At 25.9% G+C, this 15,596-nt stretch overlaps 1 protein-coding gene across 1 annotated transcript; it reads right to left on the bottom strand.

Moving 5' to 3' along the window:
* Nucleotides 1-1,817: 1,817 nt before the first annotated feature.
* On the bottom strand, nt 1,818-15,566 carry LOC102679122. Its single transcript, XM_031512123.1, has 20 exons — nt 15,240-15,566; nt 15,004-15,081; nt 13,439-13,708; nt 13,196-13,376; nt 12,386-13,110; nt 12,021-12,296; nt 11,604-11,937; nt 10,757-11,494; nt 10,448-10,653; nt 6,351-6,381; nt 6,278-6,288; nt 5,692-5,768; nt 5,226-5,446; nt 4,619-5,161; nt 4,326-4,534; nt 3,937-4,269; nt 3,289-3,817; nt 2,904-3,112; nt 2,506-2,756; nt 1,818-2,067 (listed from the first exon to the last, which is right to left on the bottom strand). The coding sequence occupies exons 1-20, from the start codon at nt 15,354-15,356 to the stop codon at nt 2,061-2,063; spliced, it is 5,346 nt and encodes a 1,781-aa protein (XP_031367983.1). The 5' UTR covers nt 15,357-15,566; the 3' UTR covers nt 1,818-2,060.
* Between the last annotated feature and the right edge of the window lie 30 nt (nt 15,567-15,596).

Below are 15,596 nucleotides of genomic sequence, written 5' to 3'. Positions count from 1 at the left end.
TTTTTTTTTTTTTTTTTTTTTTTTTTTACCGAAATAATTATGTGAAAGAGTCTTATTATGACTCATTTTCCTTGTTTCTTTTATTTGGAACACTGAATCCCACGTGAAGAAGGAAGGCCCACCTATGAAGCGATATCTCAGAAAAAGGAACATTCATTAACTCGTCCTCGAGTGACCTATAAATTATTCGGAAGGTTTCGCGTTACGAAAGGTTATCTGAAAGAAAAAAGTATTATAAATGATAGAAGCAATCCTTTTCTTCTATCTCCGTGATACGGAGCATATTATGGAAATATTGTGGAAAATTAATCATATTGAAACATTGTGTATGTTTTTTTTTTTTAAAGATTCATTAATATTTAAGAAACCCCTATAAAATGATACGATGAGAATAATGAATATAAGATAAGTCTTTATGCGAGAAATATTATATTTTCTTTGTTCTTATATAGATAGAACGTTTATTATTCGACATTATCTTCATTCATTATCGGATATTTTTTGTATCAATTTAATAGTTCATCGTTATAAACTTTTGGCAATAAAACAAAATTTGACAACGTTGTTTCTCAATGTTGTTTTATTATTTTTCGTTATGATTAAGTTAAATATATTTTTTTAATAATTATGACTCAACGAGGCAAATTTTGAATTATTACCATCTTATTTGTAATTTCCAATACATCCAGATTTATTTTCGTTTTAGATAATGGATGTATGAAAATTTGAATGTCCTCTACTTCTCAATATCTTGTAAAACACGAATAACCCCAGAATGCTTCTAGGCCCCATAGAAAAGCAAATTGGGGCAATAATATGAATATATCACATTACCTTTTTTTAATTTTACAAATTTGAAAACGGAAACTTGTAGAATATCCGAATACATTTAAAGAGTCCCCAACCAATTGTCAAATCTTTTGCATTTGTTATTACTTATCTGTTAATTATTCTTATAAATCAGTGTAATAATAATATTGATTTAATAAAGTAATAGAAATATTTTCTAAATATTTTCTTTCATTTGCGTGAATGTTATGATCATAAAAAAACTGATTTCTCAGTTGGAGACACTTAATACACATAAATCCTTAAAATTTCTAATCGAAAAAATACACTTATTTTGATTGTTATATACAATTTCAAAATTAATGATTATTAAGAATCCCGCTTTGCTCAACAAAACGGTAAAAGATTTTTGTATGAAATAAGATGAATCTACCAAAATTATTTTTAGATCTATATAAATGAAGACTCATAAAATTGTTTCATTGATTTGTACGCGATCATAGTAGGTAATAAGACATAACAGACATTTTATTCGCAAGAATAAGAGAAAGCCAAGGATTAAATAGAGAAATTAGGAGATGGCCGCATTTCATCTCAGATTTCAATATTTTTCGCTTAACATTTCTATAATGCTTTCATGATCATAAACCACATCTCTCTGGAAAATGACCATTTTATTCATGATGTTTAAACATTTTATGTTTATTGATTGTGGTCCTATCAATGAAATTGTTATAATAAATATAATAGAATCAATGAACCACTGTTAGGATCACAATCTTGATCAAGCACCAATAACACTTATTATTTCATGATGCAATTACATATTTAAGTGTAAAAAACATGATTTAAATTATAGTATTTATTTATGTATTAATGTTTATACTTTGTACCATACTTATAATTGTTATAGATATCCATCAAAGCTTACTACAAACAATCGATTTTTATTATATATATATATAAAAAAAATAGAAAAGAAAAAGAAAAAAAGTAGAAAAGAAAAAGAAAAAAAAGAAAGATATTTCTTTGTTATTTATTTATCATTTATTGGTGCTTGAGCAATTATTTTGTTGCGATTAAGGCACTGCAAAAGATTGATCCTTCATAAAAAGCTACTGATCTTCAAAATCCGCGATCCGTTAAGTTAAAGAAGCAATGGCGTAATGTATGAAGATCGAGAGTCATCGGTGATTCAATATTGAAGTTACCATGTAATAAGGCCCAGAGAGATAGATCGAGAAGACTCATTTTCCCTCCGATTACTTCATTCAACAACTGTAATATATGTAAATATATTAATAAAAATAGAACACATGATTAATATTATGTAAAAAATAATTGGAAGAGGATAGATAAAAGCAACATATATACTATTAAAAATAAAAACTTGCATTCCTAAATAATAAAAAGTATTATAAACATATAATAATGAAACAGAACATTGACTTCTGTATCTGTCTATCTATAATAAATTAAGGAGAATTCAATTAAATCATTATTCTTAAAAATTATTTAATTTCAATATAGAGGTTTAATATTAATATACAAATTAATACTAAACCTATAATGAAATCATTTGGTATATAAAATTTTCTTTCTAACATATATTGTTCTCATCAATGACTTTATGAAATATCCTTAAATTAATTTTCCTTTGCAATGCCTTAAAAGGGCAATGTAAACTTATATAAGTCTTAAATACTATATAATTACTTATCAATAGCTCCATCCATTATATTGTTTTTAACTTGAATGCTAATGTGTATTCCATCTCCAGACGCACCTTTATCTTTTTTTGTTTGTGAGTTGGATGCATTATCGAGACCCAGCTTACTTAAAGTACATAAAGCTTTCAATGCTGCTTCGTTACGACTTGCAGTTCTCGTTGGCCCATTACCATGACAAACTTGTGGTGGATCTGTACTTAATGTTACAAGTGATAGATATTCTTTATTTACTGCTCCCTAGAAACAATATTATCAATTAATTATTAATTTATTGTTTCATATTGATTTATTCTTTTCTTTACATATAAAATATAAATACTATTTTTGATATTTTAATATTATATATGTTATTTATAAATACATATTTTAAAGATTTTAATTTACCTTTGGAAAATCATTAAATTCCACGCTGAAGTTAAATAATTGAGAGAGATATTTTAATTGATCTTTGGGAGAAACAGTAGGTGGATTTTGTTGTTGTTGTCCTCGTAATTCTTCGGCAACAATTTGTACACTAGGTCCGCTGCCTAATTTAGATTCCTGACCTCCATCTACTAATAGAAGTCCAGGTACTAACTGACGTCCAATAGTTCCTGATTAATATTAATAATCATAAAAAAATATTAATATTAATATTAATATTAATAAATTTTTAAAATATTCATATATAATAAATTATATATAATTCTTAAATTTTTAAAATTTGCTTTTTATAATTTACATAGAATAAACAGCATAACAATTTTTATTATACATAAATTAATTTTACCTCCTACTGGTGGATGAGATTGAGTTTCATTAATTTGTTCATCTTCTAAAAATGTGACTTTCCTAGGTTTTTGTTCAGTATTTTCACTTTCTCCTGTTTTAATTGATGGCTTAGTAGGTTGTGGTTGAGGCTTACTGTAACCTAATTGTGCTAAAAGAGCCTCTGCCGCAGCTCTTTTAGCTAATTTTTTATTTGGACCAATTCCTTGAGCAGAATGTTGTCCCATAGTAACTTCCATAACGAATTCTTTTCGCCTTGGTGCTCCTTTTTCTTCAATTAAATTATAGACAGGTTCTTTTTCTCGTTTAGCTTGTTGTATTTGATCCAATCGCGAAACAGGATTAACTTCTTCTGCAGCATCAGATTCAGAGCGTGGTTCTTGATAAACTTTTATAAGATTTCGCGACTTCTTTTTTGTTGCCGGTGGTTTACGTTTTACTCGAACAAGACGATTTTGTATAGTTTCTGGCAACGGAGGTAGACGATTGAGTTCTTCTAACATGAATTCAGCTGCATGTTTCTTTGATACCTATATATTAATATTAAGTTTATATTATATACTTATATCATAAATATTAAGTTTAATATGTTTTATGTTTTAAAAAAAATAAAATTAAATTAAAGAAAAAGAATATTATATTTACTTACTTTCTTTGAAGGTCCCTCTCCTAATGTAACTTTATCTCCAACAGTGCATTTTGTTCTGAATGTTCGAATATGAGGTTTACCAATTTCTGATACAACTTCAAAACTAACAGGTAAACCACGTTTTAATGCTTTCTCATGAACTAAAGATACAGGACTTTTCAACTCTGCAATTGGATCTTTAACTTCACCTAATGTACCATTTTCAGCAGTGTTACAATTTGCTACTTCTTCCGGTAATGGTAATTGGCGTAATTGTTCTAAAGCTTTACTCGCCGCATCATGTCGCGCTGCTTGACCTGTCAGACCTCTACCAATAAATTCACGTTCTCCTACCTATAAATTAATACATGTAATAAAATTTTATATTGGAATTTTCGTTATTTCTTTACCTTTAAGGATACAAGATATAATTGAGGTTCTGCATGAAAACCACGATTATAAGTAGGAAAACGTGGATTAAATATTCGAGGAAAATGTCCTAAACTATTTGTAACATATTGTTGTAATCCTGCTGGTGGGGCTTGTCTAAAAGTATAGACAGTAGCTTCTCCTCTTTTCATAGCCAAAGCATTTAATTCAACAGTTGGGGGTAAATTTCCTATAATGAAAAATATAAATTTTATAATGTTTATATTCTTTACATTCTTTAATTAAGATAAATACAATAATGTATTTTTTTTACCAGGACCACTAAAACATTTTCCTGGATGTCCAGCTCTCATCGTCTTTGTAGGTTTCGGCGGAGGCCGTTGATACCAAGTTTTTGTTAATGCTTCAGTAGCAGCGCTATGCTGAGCTTTTTTTATGCTAGGACCCTCAGCAACATATTCTTCTTCTCCTAATTTTAATGTTACTGTAAATCGTTTTTTGTGCGCTGGTCCTTGTTCGTTAGTCAATCTGTATTGATGCTGAATTTTATTAAAACGTGCTAATTCATTCAATAAGCACATTGGTGTTTTTTCTTTCATGTTTGCCAAAGCTGAATCAGTCACATTAATATGATTTTGAGTAGGTGGACTCTGATCTCTGGACTCTCCATTCTTTGTTTCATTTGTAGCAGGTTTATTTGATTCTATGCTTTGTGGTTGTTGAATATGTTGTGGAGGCGGAGGATTTCGTTGATTGTTTTGCTGTTGTGAATACTGTGGTGGTGGTACATTAGGATTTTGTAGAGTCACAGAAACAGTATTTGTCTGATCCTTTAGACTGACGCTAACCATGGTGCCTAAAAAAAAATCACAATTAATTTTCTAATTATGCAAATAATTTATTAATATATTATAATATACCGTTTAAAATACCATTCGTATTATGTGCATTCATGCCCATCAACATTGGTTGCCTTGGATTTCCATGTGGTGGACCAGGGTGTTGCATATGATGAATATGTTGTTGATGGGGGGGCATGGACAGTATTTGTTGATGTGGATTCCGATGCGATAACGGATGCTGAGGCTGATGTAAAGGGGCCATATTTGCCTGTTGCATAGGACGCATCGGACCACCCATTCTAATAAAACATTAAATAAAACAAATACAAATATATTAATTTTCATTTTGAATAATAATATAAATATATTTATAAATAATATAAATATATAATAATTTATAAATAATATAAATGTTATATAATTATTATATATCATTACATAAAATAACTTAACTATATAACTAATTATAAATTTAAATATATGTTATATATTTATATATAAATTATAAAAAAAAATTTCATATATTACAATAATTATAACAAACCTATTATGATCTCGAAGTTGGTTTTGCATTGCGTGATGTTGATGGCGTAACATCATGTAAAAAAAGTGATGCAAAACCTAAAATTAATAAAAATATTAATAAAAATAAGTGAGATATTATAAAAAATTTATTGAAAAAAAAAAACTTATTTAAAAAAGTTTAGATTCTATTATAATTTGATATATTAAAATTTATAATGAAATTTTTTTGTAATGAACATTTTAATAAAAAAAAAAATGTTAATTTATTAATATAATAAATATTAAATATTGTAAGATAATTTATATTTAAATAATAAAAATATGATTTTTAACAAAATATTTTGTTATTTATGTTAAACCAATATATTTTTAAAAATTGACAATTTTAAAAACAATAACTAAATTACATATGTATTTGACAGTAGTTACAAACATACATCATATCATACATATTATGAATTGAATTTAAATAATTCATTTGTAATTAGTAGGTATAACAATTTAATCATAGAAGAAGAATTTCTATTCTCTAAATGAACTAGTCAATAGGTAATGGGCTTGGCCCGGCTATTTGGCAGCGGAACTATGCGGTTGAATTTTCTTACCGAAGTTTGTTCTATTTCACGAAAATTTTCAGATTATTCAACAGCGAAATTTCCTGCGAAACAGATCTGCCACTTAAGGGAACACTGCCAGGCCCTTTATGCGGCTATTGGCAAACAGTAAAGAAAATCGTCTGTAGACTAAAATGCGGCCATTTTGATGTGAGCCTCTCGGCCACCGTCTCTCATCCCTTCCAAAGGATATCCTACTTGCCGATTTTTTTAAAAGTCTACAATATCGATTATAATTATCGATACTTCTCGTTTCTTTAAATTATAAGTTTTTAATCATTTTTTCTTATTATTTATTGTTGTAATTCACGAATTACAACAATAAATAAATATTTTTATTCAATACATTATTAATTTATTCAATCATTCTTTACTATCAATAAAGTTTTTTAAGAATAGTATAAAGATAATATCGTATCATAAATTCAAATTTTAAAATCAAAATAACGGAAATAATGATTATTTACTTTCATATTATTAATTGAGATTTAATCAATGCTATTATTAATATGTATATATATTTAAATTTAATTAATATTTCAGGAGAAAATAAATTTAATAATAAAGTCAGTTTCATATGTTACTAATTTCATGTAAAACAGCATAATTAAATACTTCAAATGAGAATGCTTCATATAGAAATATCAGAATTTTATGTATATATCTTTTCTATTATAAATACATAATCTATTCATTTACCAAATATAATAATGACTATTAACTTTTTTAAATATTTTTTTAAAACAAATATTAAAATATTATAATATCGATGTTTCTTTTATTGAATAAAATTGAATAATGTGACATATATATAATATATACTATAAATTTTGATTGAATATACAATAAATTTTTATTTTTAAATAATATGAAAAGAACTTATGTAATTATTCAATATATAAAATAAGATTGTGTAAAATATAAATTGTTTAATTAATAATTATTTAAGATAAAATTTAATTGATCTTTTTACAAAAAGTCATCTATATATCTTTGTGATGTATAAACTACTAGTTTTTATATTTTTTTTATATAAATTACTCTTATTTATTTTATTTTAAATTGAATAAAATTTAAATTTATAATATTATTGATAATTATAATTTAGAATTATAATTTATTATTTAATATGATTACGTGAATATATATTACGTGAATATATATATAAACACAACCTAAATATTCTATAATTTTTTTTACATATTTTAAATATTTAAAAATGAATTTTATATGTAAATAATTTTTATAAGATATTTAATTTATTATACTTAATTTAGATGAAAATAATAGACCATAATATGTTTTAATTTTTTCGATTTATTTTTTTAAACTTCATATTTCTTTATCTTTAAATATAAACGTAAAAATGAAACAATTATTCCAATATATATTTTGTTAATAATAATCATTCATATATGCTTATTTACAATATTTTACAATAACAGATATATTAATATATTGGATACAATGAAAATATAAATAATTAAATATATTTTGAAAAATGTAATAAAAAAAAAATATATATATTATAAATATAAAATATTACAATATGAGTTGAACTTAGAGGTAAATTGAAGATATGTCTAGAAAAAAAATTATCTTAATTTAATGGACTGTAAGGGCATAAAGAATTATGAACACTAATATTTTTCTAGTCTTTTCTTTCAAAGTATATAATTTAGTCTTTTTTTTTTAATGTGCAAAAGTATTAAATTTATAATCTTAATATTTTTTCACAAATTCATTTTTTGTGAAAAAAATTACAAACAAATATTTGTTTACAAACTTACAAGATGCATTATCTTAATCAAAATAGTACACAGTATTTTTTTACAGTTTTGACATTTATAATTATCTTCAATTAATCTGTTTCAATAAATATTGATACATTAAAAAATTACAATTTTTTAAACAAAAATTTCATAATTATATTATTTATTCTATTATAGTTTTTCTTATTAACTACTAATTCATTATAGAATCGCACTTTGTGTTATATTCATTCAACTTTCTTATTAATTTCTCTTTGGAGCCAGTAAGCGTGTAGCATCATTGTCTTCAAGACTCAGCTAAGCTCCATTATTATAAAATAATTTATTAAACATTTAACGTTTTAATTAATAAATACTATTTGAAATACAATTTCACTACTAAATTTACAAAGAGCAGAATATAGATATTTAGTGTCCCTGTAAAAAATTTCAGGTTGATTATCTTACTTAAAAAATATTTAAATATAAAAGGGCAATAATTATAATCTTCATATCAAAATGTATTTGGAAAATAAAAAAACAAACCCTTTTATATTTAAATTTGATTAATTCATTTAGTGATATAGATGATATGTTGTAATATATTAGTATATCTCATAAAAATTCTTTCTATTTTCATATAAATAATGGCGATGATTAAAAAGTAGTTGAAATTGCTTTATATATTTTTAGTATATATATGATTCATGATTTAATTAATTCATCAATAGGTAAGATAATCTTCCTGATTATTTAATTTAGGACAATCTACTTAATATTTGGTCAAATCACTATTATTCCTTATAGATAGCAACAAGTGATTTTGACATTAATTATTTATATAAATTATTATTATTATAATTTTTTAACTCACTTCTATTCAATATAAAAGAATTATGAAATATAATAATAAAATTTATTTATGTTTTAAATGTATATATTTTAAATGTAAGTAGTTTTTCTTCTTTTTAAGTTTTCTTAATGCATTGTTTATATTTTATAATAATAATTAAAACAAAATTATTGAAGTGAGTTAAAAATAAATACAATTTTTTTATGCTAATTTTCAATAGCATTAGGCACTGTCAACCCTTCACTGAAAATATTTTAGTAAATTCAGTTCTTGATAAAATTAGAAAATCCAATTCTCTTATGATAATTTTCACTCACAAACAACATGCATTCAATATAAAAAAAAATATTTATCATGATGAAACAATTTCTATTTTCATAATATTTTAATTTAACAAATTACATGATAAAATAGTATATTTTTTCTACTTACAAAATTTGAATGTTTACAACTTCTTTCTAAACAGAAGATATGTATTAAATTTTTAAATTTATTTTTTCATTTTATAAAAAACAGATTCAAAGTTTAATTTTTATAATATTAACAACATTCATAACTAAACTTACAAATCATGTTATACTTTAATGAATTTACTTTTTATCTACATTTATATGCTAAATCACAATACTGTACACTAAAATTTTTGTAAAAAAAAAAAAGAAAAGAAAAACATAATTAAAGAAAACATTTCTGTTTTAATTTATTAAAAATCTTAGTAAAGTTGGCAGAATTATGTTATTCGATTGAAAGTTGTACTTTTTCAGGATGCTATTTACATCAATTTATTTAAAAAGTAGCAGAATTTAGAAATTGAGCTATATATATATATAGCAATTATGTGTATATGTATATATACATATATACATATATATACATATACATACAATTGCTAATTATTATTTCCAAGAATATCTCAAATGCCTGCATTCGAGATTGAAGATTTATATAAGTTGCTTTTTTTTATGGAAAAAAGATATAATAGAATTTTCTATAAATAATATATTTTTTTATAATCAAATATCAAAACCAAGAATTAAAAAATTATCATATCTTATATTACACATTGGCAATTATTTTATAATCAATTTATATTAAAGATATTAAATAATTAAATAGAAAAATATTAAATATAAAATTATGAGTATTCAATAAACGAATATATACGAGATTTTTTATATTAGAGATATGAACCATAAAAATCATATGTTTATGAATTTATTAGATTTTTGCTGAGAAAATTTTATTGTCGCAACACACATTTTCTGATTTTTCACAAAAAATGAAACATATTTCTACCAACTGTACAGTAACAAAACAAGAAAAAACGAGAAAAAAGGAGTATGAAAATCATATCTCCTTGGTTGACAGAATGCTATTTTGTTTCATTAGATTTAACAATTATTATCACTTCGCGCCTTGGCAACATACATTCTTAAACACTAATACGTTCATCGCTTTATAGATGTACGACTTGCTTTTTATATCTTGTATCCCTTTTATACTTTCTGCATTATTCAATGAATTCTTATTTTTGTTATCAAAATAATGCCCCAATTAACTTATTTTTGTGGCACCATTGTGATTTACTTTATGATTTATAGTCCAGTTATCTTCTTGTACAGTTTTCAAATATTCTTCTAGTAATGATGCCAAATTACGTCTTTTAAATCGTAATGATTCTTTTACAATATCTCGCAAAAATGCAAGTCGTATATCTAGAGTTCCTTGAATTTGGTGTAAATGTGAAAATAGTGTTGCATAATCTGAAACAAGATTATAATTATTGATATTGATTGTCTTATATAGATTTCTTTTTTCATGGACTATAGATTAAAAAAAATAACAGAAATATCCATTTCAACTTACTTGTACCTCTTCTTCGTACTTCTTTGTATACAAGTTCTCGAACAGACAAATTATGCCTTCTAATATCTTCCAATTCTTTTTTTGTTAAAACTTTATCTTTTTCTATTTTTTCGTGTTTTTCTTCAACATGATTAGACAATCGTTCATCAATCAAATTTTCAACTTTCACACTATTTTCAACACAATCATTAGGAGGTAGTTTGTTACACTCATTCTTAACACTTTCTGGCTTTTCAGTTTTCACTTCGCTTTTAGATGTATCAACATTATTAACTATCGGTGTTAAAGTTGGTGGTGCATCCATGTGATTATTAGTATGTTCTACTGGAATTGGTTCAAAAACTGGTATCGTTGGCATTTCTGCAAGGCCATTTACTAATTTTTCTGGCGAATTTACATATGACATATTTGATCCAGTAGATGAGTTCAATGCATTCGATGAAACTGAATTTGAGTCGGCAGTCGGAGTTACTTGATTTTTCGTATCATCAACCCATGGTATCGGCGAACTTGGTGGAGTATTCGTAGGTGTGTATGACGGCCTCCGTATTATTACATCTTTAGGAATTGGACCTGGTTTACGTTTATTTGGTGGTGGTTTTGAAGTTAACGATCCTCCTCCATCTGATGTAGGTAAAGTACGTTTAAGACCGCCTTTAGAAGTTGAAGATGTTGCTCCAACCATATCAATATCTGCTTCATCTACCATCATTCTTTTATCTATTTTGAATGGATTACCTAAAATTTAATCATAAAAAATTAGATAGTCCTTCAATATAAATTTATAATAATATATATATTATATTTTTTTAAATTAAAATAATTAATTAATTTCCTAAGTAATTACCAAACATATGTTGTCTAACTGGAGCACTTTCTATTTCTCTTAATGGTGGAGTCATACGTTTCAAATATTCTTGATAATTTCCCATTTGTGCCAATGGCATTGAATGAACATAATCATCATCAAGTAACTTTGTGTGTAATAATCCAGGTTGTAGAAAATTAGCACGCATTCTAACAACTTGATCTAACAGAGATTTTCGCGGAACATCAAACGCGTTCCTATAGCTATGCGCCCCACGTTGTTGATTTCTAACTAATCCAACTACAAAACCACCAAACTCATTTAATTGATCCCTCAATCCTGTAAATTTATCTTGTAATAATGGATGTGATACCTGTTAAATTGGAAAATAAGATGAATTATTTTTATTATAAATGATAATTTTGAAAATTATTTTATTAGATAGAAAATATTTACCAAATCTTTTTTTAATGGAGTTCTAGGAGTAACTCTTACTCCCTCTGTTACTGTTGTTGTACTACCATTTACTAAATTTTTTGTCATATTGGCAGTAGCAAGTTGTTTGGAAAGAACCTCATTACAAAGTCTATCAAATTCAATTTTAGCTTGATTTTTTAACCGTTTTAAATAATTTAAGACACTATACGATAAAGAATTATCCATATTATCGGGTATTAATGTTTGTGCTAATGGTGCAGGTGCACCCATTCTAGTTAAAGCTCTCCTAAGAGACTGTAAATTAAAAATAGAATTATTCAAATTTATTAATAAAATTTATTAATAAAAAAATTAAGTATTTTGATAATAAATTAAGAACTTACTGCTGCATAATAAGTAGGCATTGTTCTCATGTAATTCTGAAATTGTGTTCGCCATTCATTTGTTGGTTTCAATCTATGTACTTTAAACAATTCTTCCAATAAAGGTAAAAGTACTGGATAGTTATAAGGCATAACAAATAAATTTACACATGTTAAATTAGTACTTGCTTTTAAATATCCAAATGGATGACCAACATCACTTGATTTATAAGAATTAGCCACAAAAACTTGCCAACAAATTGTTGGTTGTTTTCTGGCCAATATATATTGTGTCAATGGACTTGGTTCTAATTCATATTTATCAAATGGAAGATTTTCTATTACCATAGGCTCTTGACTGGTACAAGTAAATTTTACATTTGGATGCGCTGATCTAGGTGGTAAAGAACTAGCGCTCAAATCAGGCCAAAAACTTTCAGGAATTGGCCAAAATCCAACTGCAAAACCTTTCTGAGCAGATCGTGGAACATAAATCAGTCTTCTGCAAGAATGCCATGCAGTATTTCCTGGTACTGTTGGATTAGGAGGATACGTTCGAGTTCCGTTCGTTGCAATATTTTCATCTTCATTTTCATCATCGTCTGCATGTTGCGTTTCGTTATTTAATGGCGGAGGATCTGGACCAATTTTTTCAAAATTTATTACTACGCCAGATTGAACTTTTTGTACCAAAGAATCTATACATTGCATCATCATTCTAAAAGATGTTATACAATATGAACGACCTATAATAAATAATAAATTTTTTATATCAGTATATTTTTATAAACAAAATAGAATAAATTATATAATGAAAATACTTGTTTCTACCTCCAGTAACTTCACACATAGCATCAATTGGAGATGAATCACTTGCCACTAATCCTGTATCTCTCTCAACAGCTGGAGTTCCAGATAAGCGAAGTACCAAAGAAAATAATCTTTGATCCCATCTGAATGGTTCTTTTGTAAGCTCAGATCCAGGTATAGGAGAATGCATTGGCAATGTGAACTACAACAGTAATTTCCATAATTGTTTAACCATTTTTTTCAAAAAAAAAATTAAAAGATTACTTTTATTTTATAATTAGTTATAAAAGTTACATCTTGATTAACTCCACTATTAGTTGTATATTTTCCTCCATCTGTAATCACAACAATTACTGATGGTTCTAAATAAAAAGGACATCTCCCCTGTCCATATGTGTCTATTCCAGTTTGCATTCGATTTATATTCAAAACATCCAAAGCATGTTTCAAAGCAGCACCTAATGTTGTCAGTCCAACACATTGTAAATTTTTAAGCTCATTCATAAAAGTAGCTAAATTTTCTTTCCATCCAGCCTAAAAGAATAAAAATATTTGTTTAGTTATTTAAAAGCAAAAATAAAAATCATTATTTCTTATTTTTTATTTAGAAAATTAATACTAATCTTAAGTACATTTGTTTTTCAATATAAATAATTATTGAAAATTATAAAAAAGAAAGATAATATTTTATTGAAATTATTCATATTAACAAAATTTTAACTTTTTTATTTGCAAATTTTTTAATATTTGTAAAACCAAAATGATAAAGTTAATAATTGAATAATTAAATAAAGAAAAATGCAAAATTGTAGCTTGTTAAAATTAAGTTATGTCATTGAAATATGCAATATATTTGCAATAATTATGCAATAATGGAAGAGAAAATAGACTGTAATAATAAAATTCTCTATATGATATTATATATTTACATAATCAACAATACTTAATTATAATTATAATACTTGTTTATTTTATTGATAATTTCCTTAATTTTTTATTATATCAAAAATATTAAATTATATTTTTAATTCATTGCAATTATTTATTATCTCAGAGTACATTGTTATATGAAAAATTTATTTTATTTCTTTATCATTATTAAATTGGCAATATCTTAATTCTTATAACAATTTTCAATTTAATGGATTATTCTTAACTCATTATATTCAATTTTGCAAAAAAAAATTTCTTTAATTCTCTTTCAACTTATATATACTTACAACTTATAAATTTAACATAATATTAAAATTAAATAACATGTAATTAAATCAAAATATTGAAAAAAAGAAATTAATGAAGAAATTCATTTTAAAATAAAAATAACAAAAAATAATATAATATATTTTTAAATTTTATAAATTTAAAAATAAAAGCAAATAAATTTATCTTATTAAAGAAATTGTATATTTTAATTTCATAAATTTGGCGCGCACAAAACCATGAGAACCTCGTGGATAGGTTCCCCCACCCACATATTGCTACCCACAATGCTGCTCTTCCGTAACCGAGGACGGAAGATACGGCAAGTGCACGCTGCACTTTGCTGTCTTTTTATTGAATATCAATTATTCAATCGAAAGGAGCTAATACATAACAATTTTACATAAATAATGATAACATATGACAATTATGAATATAATTAAAAATTGAAAAGATATTTAAAAAAAACATAGCATAAAGAAGACTTATACATGGGATTCTATACATAATAACTAACATAGAATAAATGTATGCGTGTAAGAGATAGAGATCTTAGAAACGAGAGAAAGGGAAAAGGACAATAAATGCAAGATGCGAATGTATAAAAGTGAAATATAAAGAAAACATACCTTAATATTCTGAGGCGGATCTTCGAAGGTCAGAAGCATGTAACGATCTCCACGACTTTCTGGTGATCTTTGTCTTACCTAAAAAAAAGAGAAAGATTAAATAATTAAGAAATGAATTAAAGGGAAATAAAAAAATATGTTTTATATGTTGCTCTTTTTAGTAATGATACAAACTAATGATTAGCTAGTAACCACAATTGAATTTCCCGGTCGGGAAAGCTGTTTGACTAGCGTACCTTCACGAAAGTCTCCACGGCGCTCTTGGCTACATCTAAAAGCGTGGGTCGCCCGCCCAAATATGCCCTCTGATTCATGGAGGCCGACGTGTCGATCAAAAAGACTATTATGGTCATCTTCGCGAGTCGAACCCGCTTGTTCTCGAGGTCGTAACTGCGGCCCGAGACCTCCCGTAGTCAGAACTAGCTAGCTAAGAGCTCTACGACGGCGTGGCGCATAGCTGCTTCGACCATTGAACGCTCCCGAATACGCTCTCCGAAAAACTTCTTTTATCGTAACGGCGCCCGCTTCGCTCTTACTCTCTTTCGATCTCTCTCTTTCTTTTCTTTCTATTTCTTTTTTCCTCTTCCTATATA

This window comes from Apis dorsata, unplaced genomic scaffold, assembly GCF_000469605.1.
Source record: "Apis dorsata unplaced genomic scaffold, Apis dorsata 1.3 scaffold_390, whole genome shotgun sequence".
Taxonomy (NCBI): domain Eukaryota; kingdom Metazoa; phylum Arthropoda; class Insecta; order Hymenoptera; family Apidae; genus Apis; species Apis dorsata.
The sequence above is the reverse complement of the archived record's forward strand: the minus strand, read 5'-3'. Positions and strand labels throughout refer to the sequence as shown.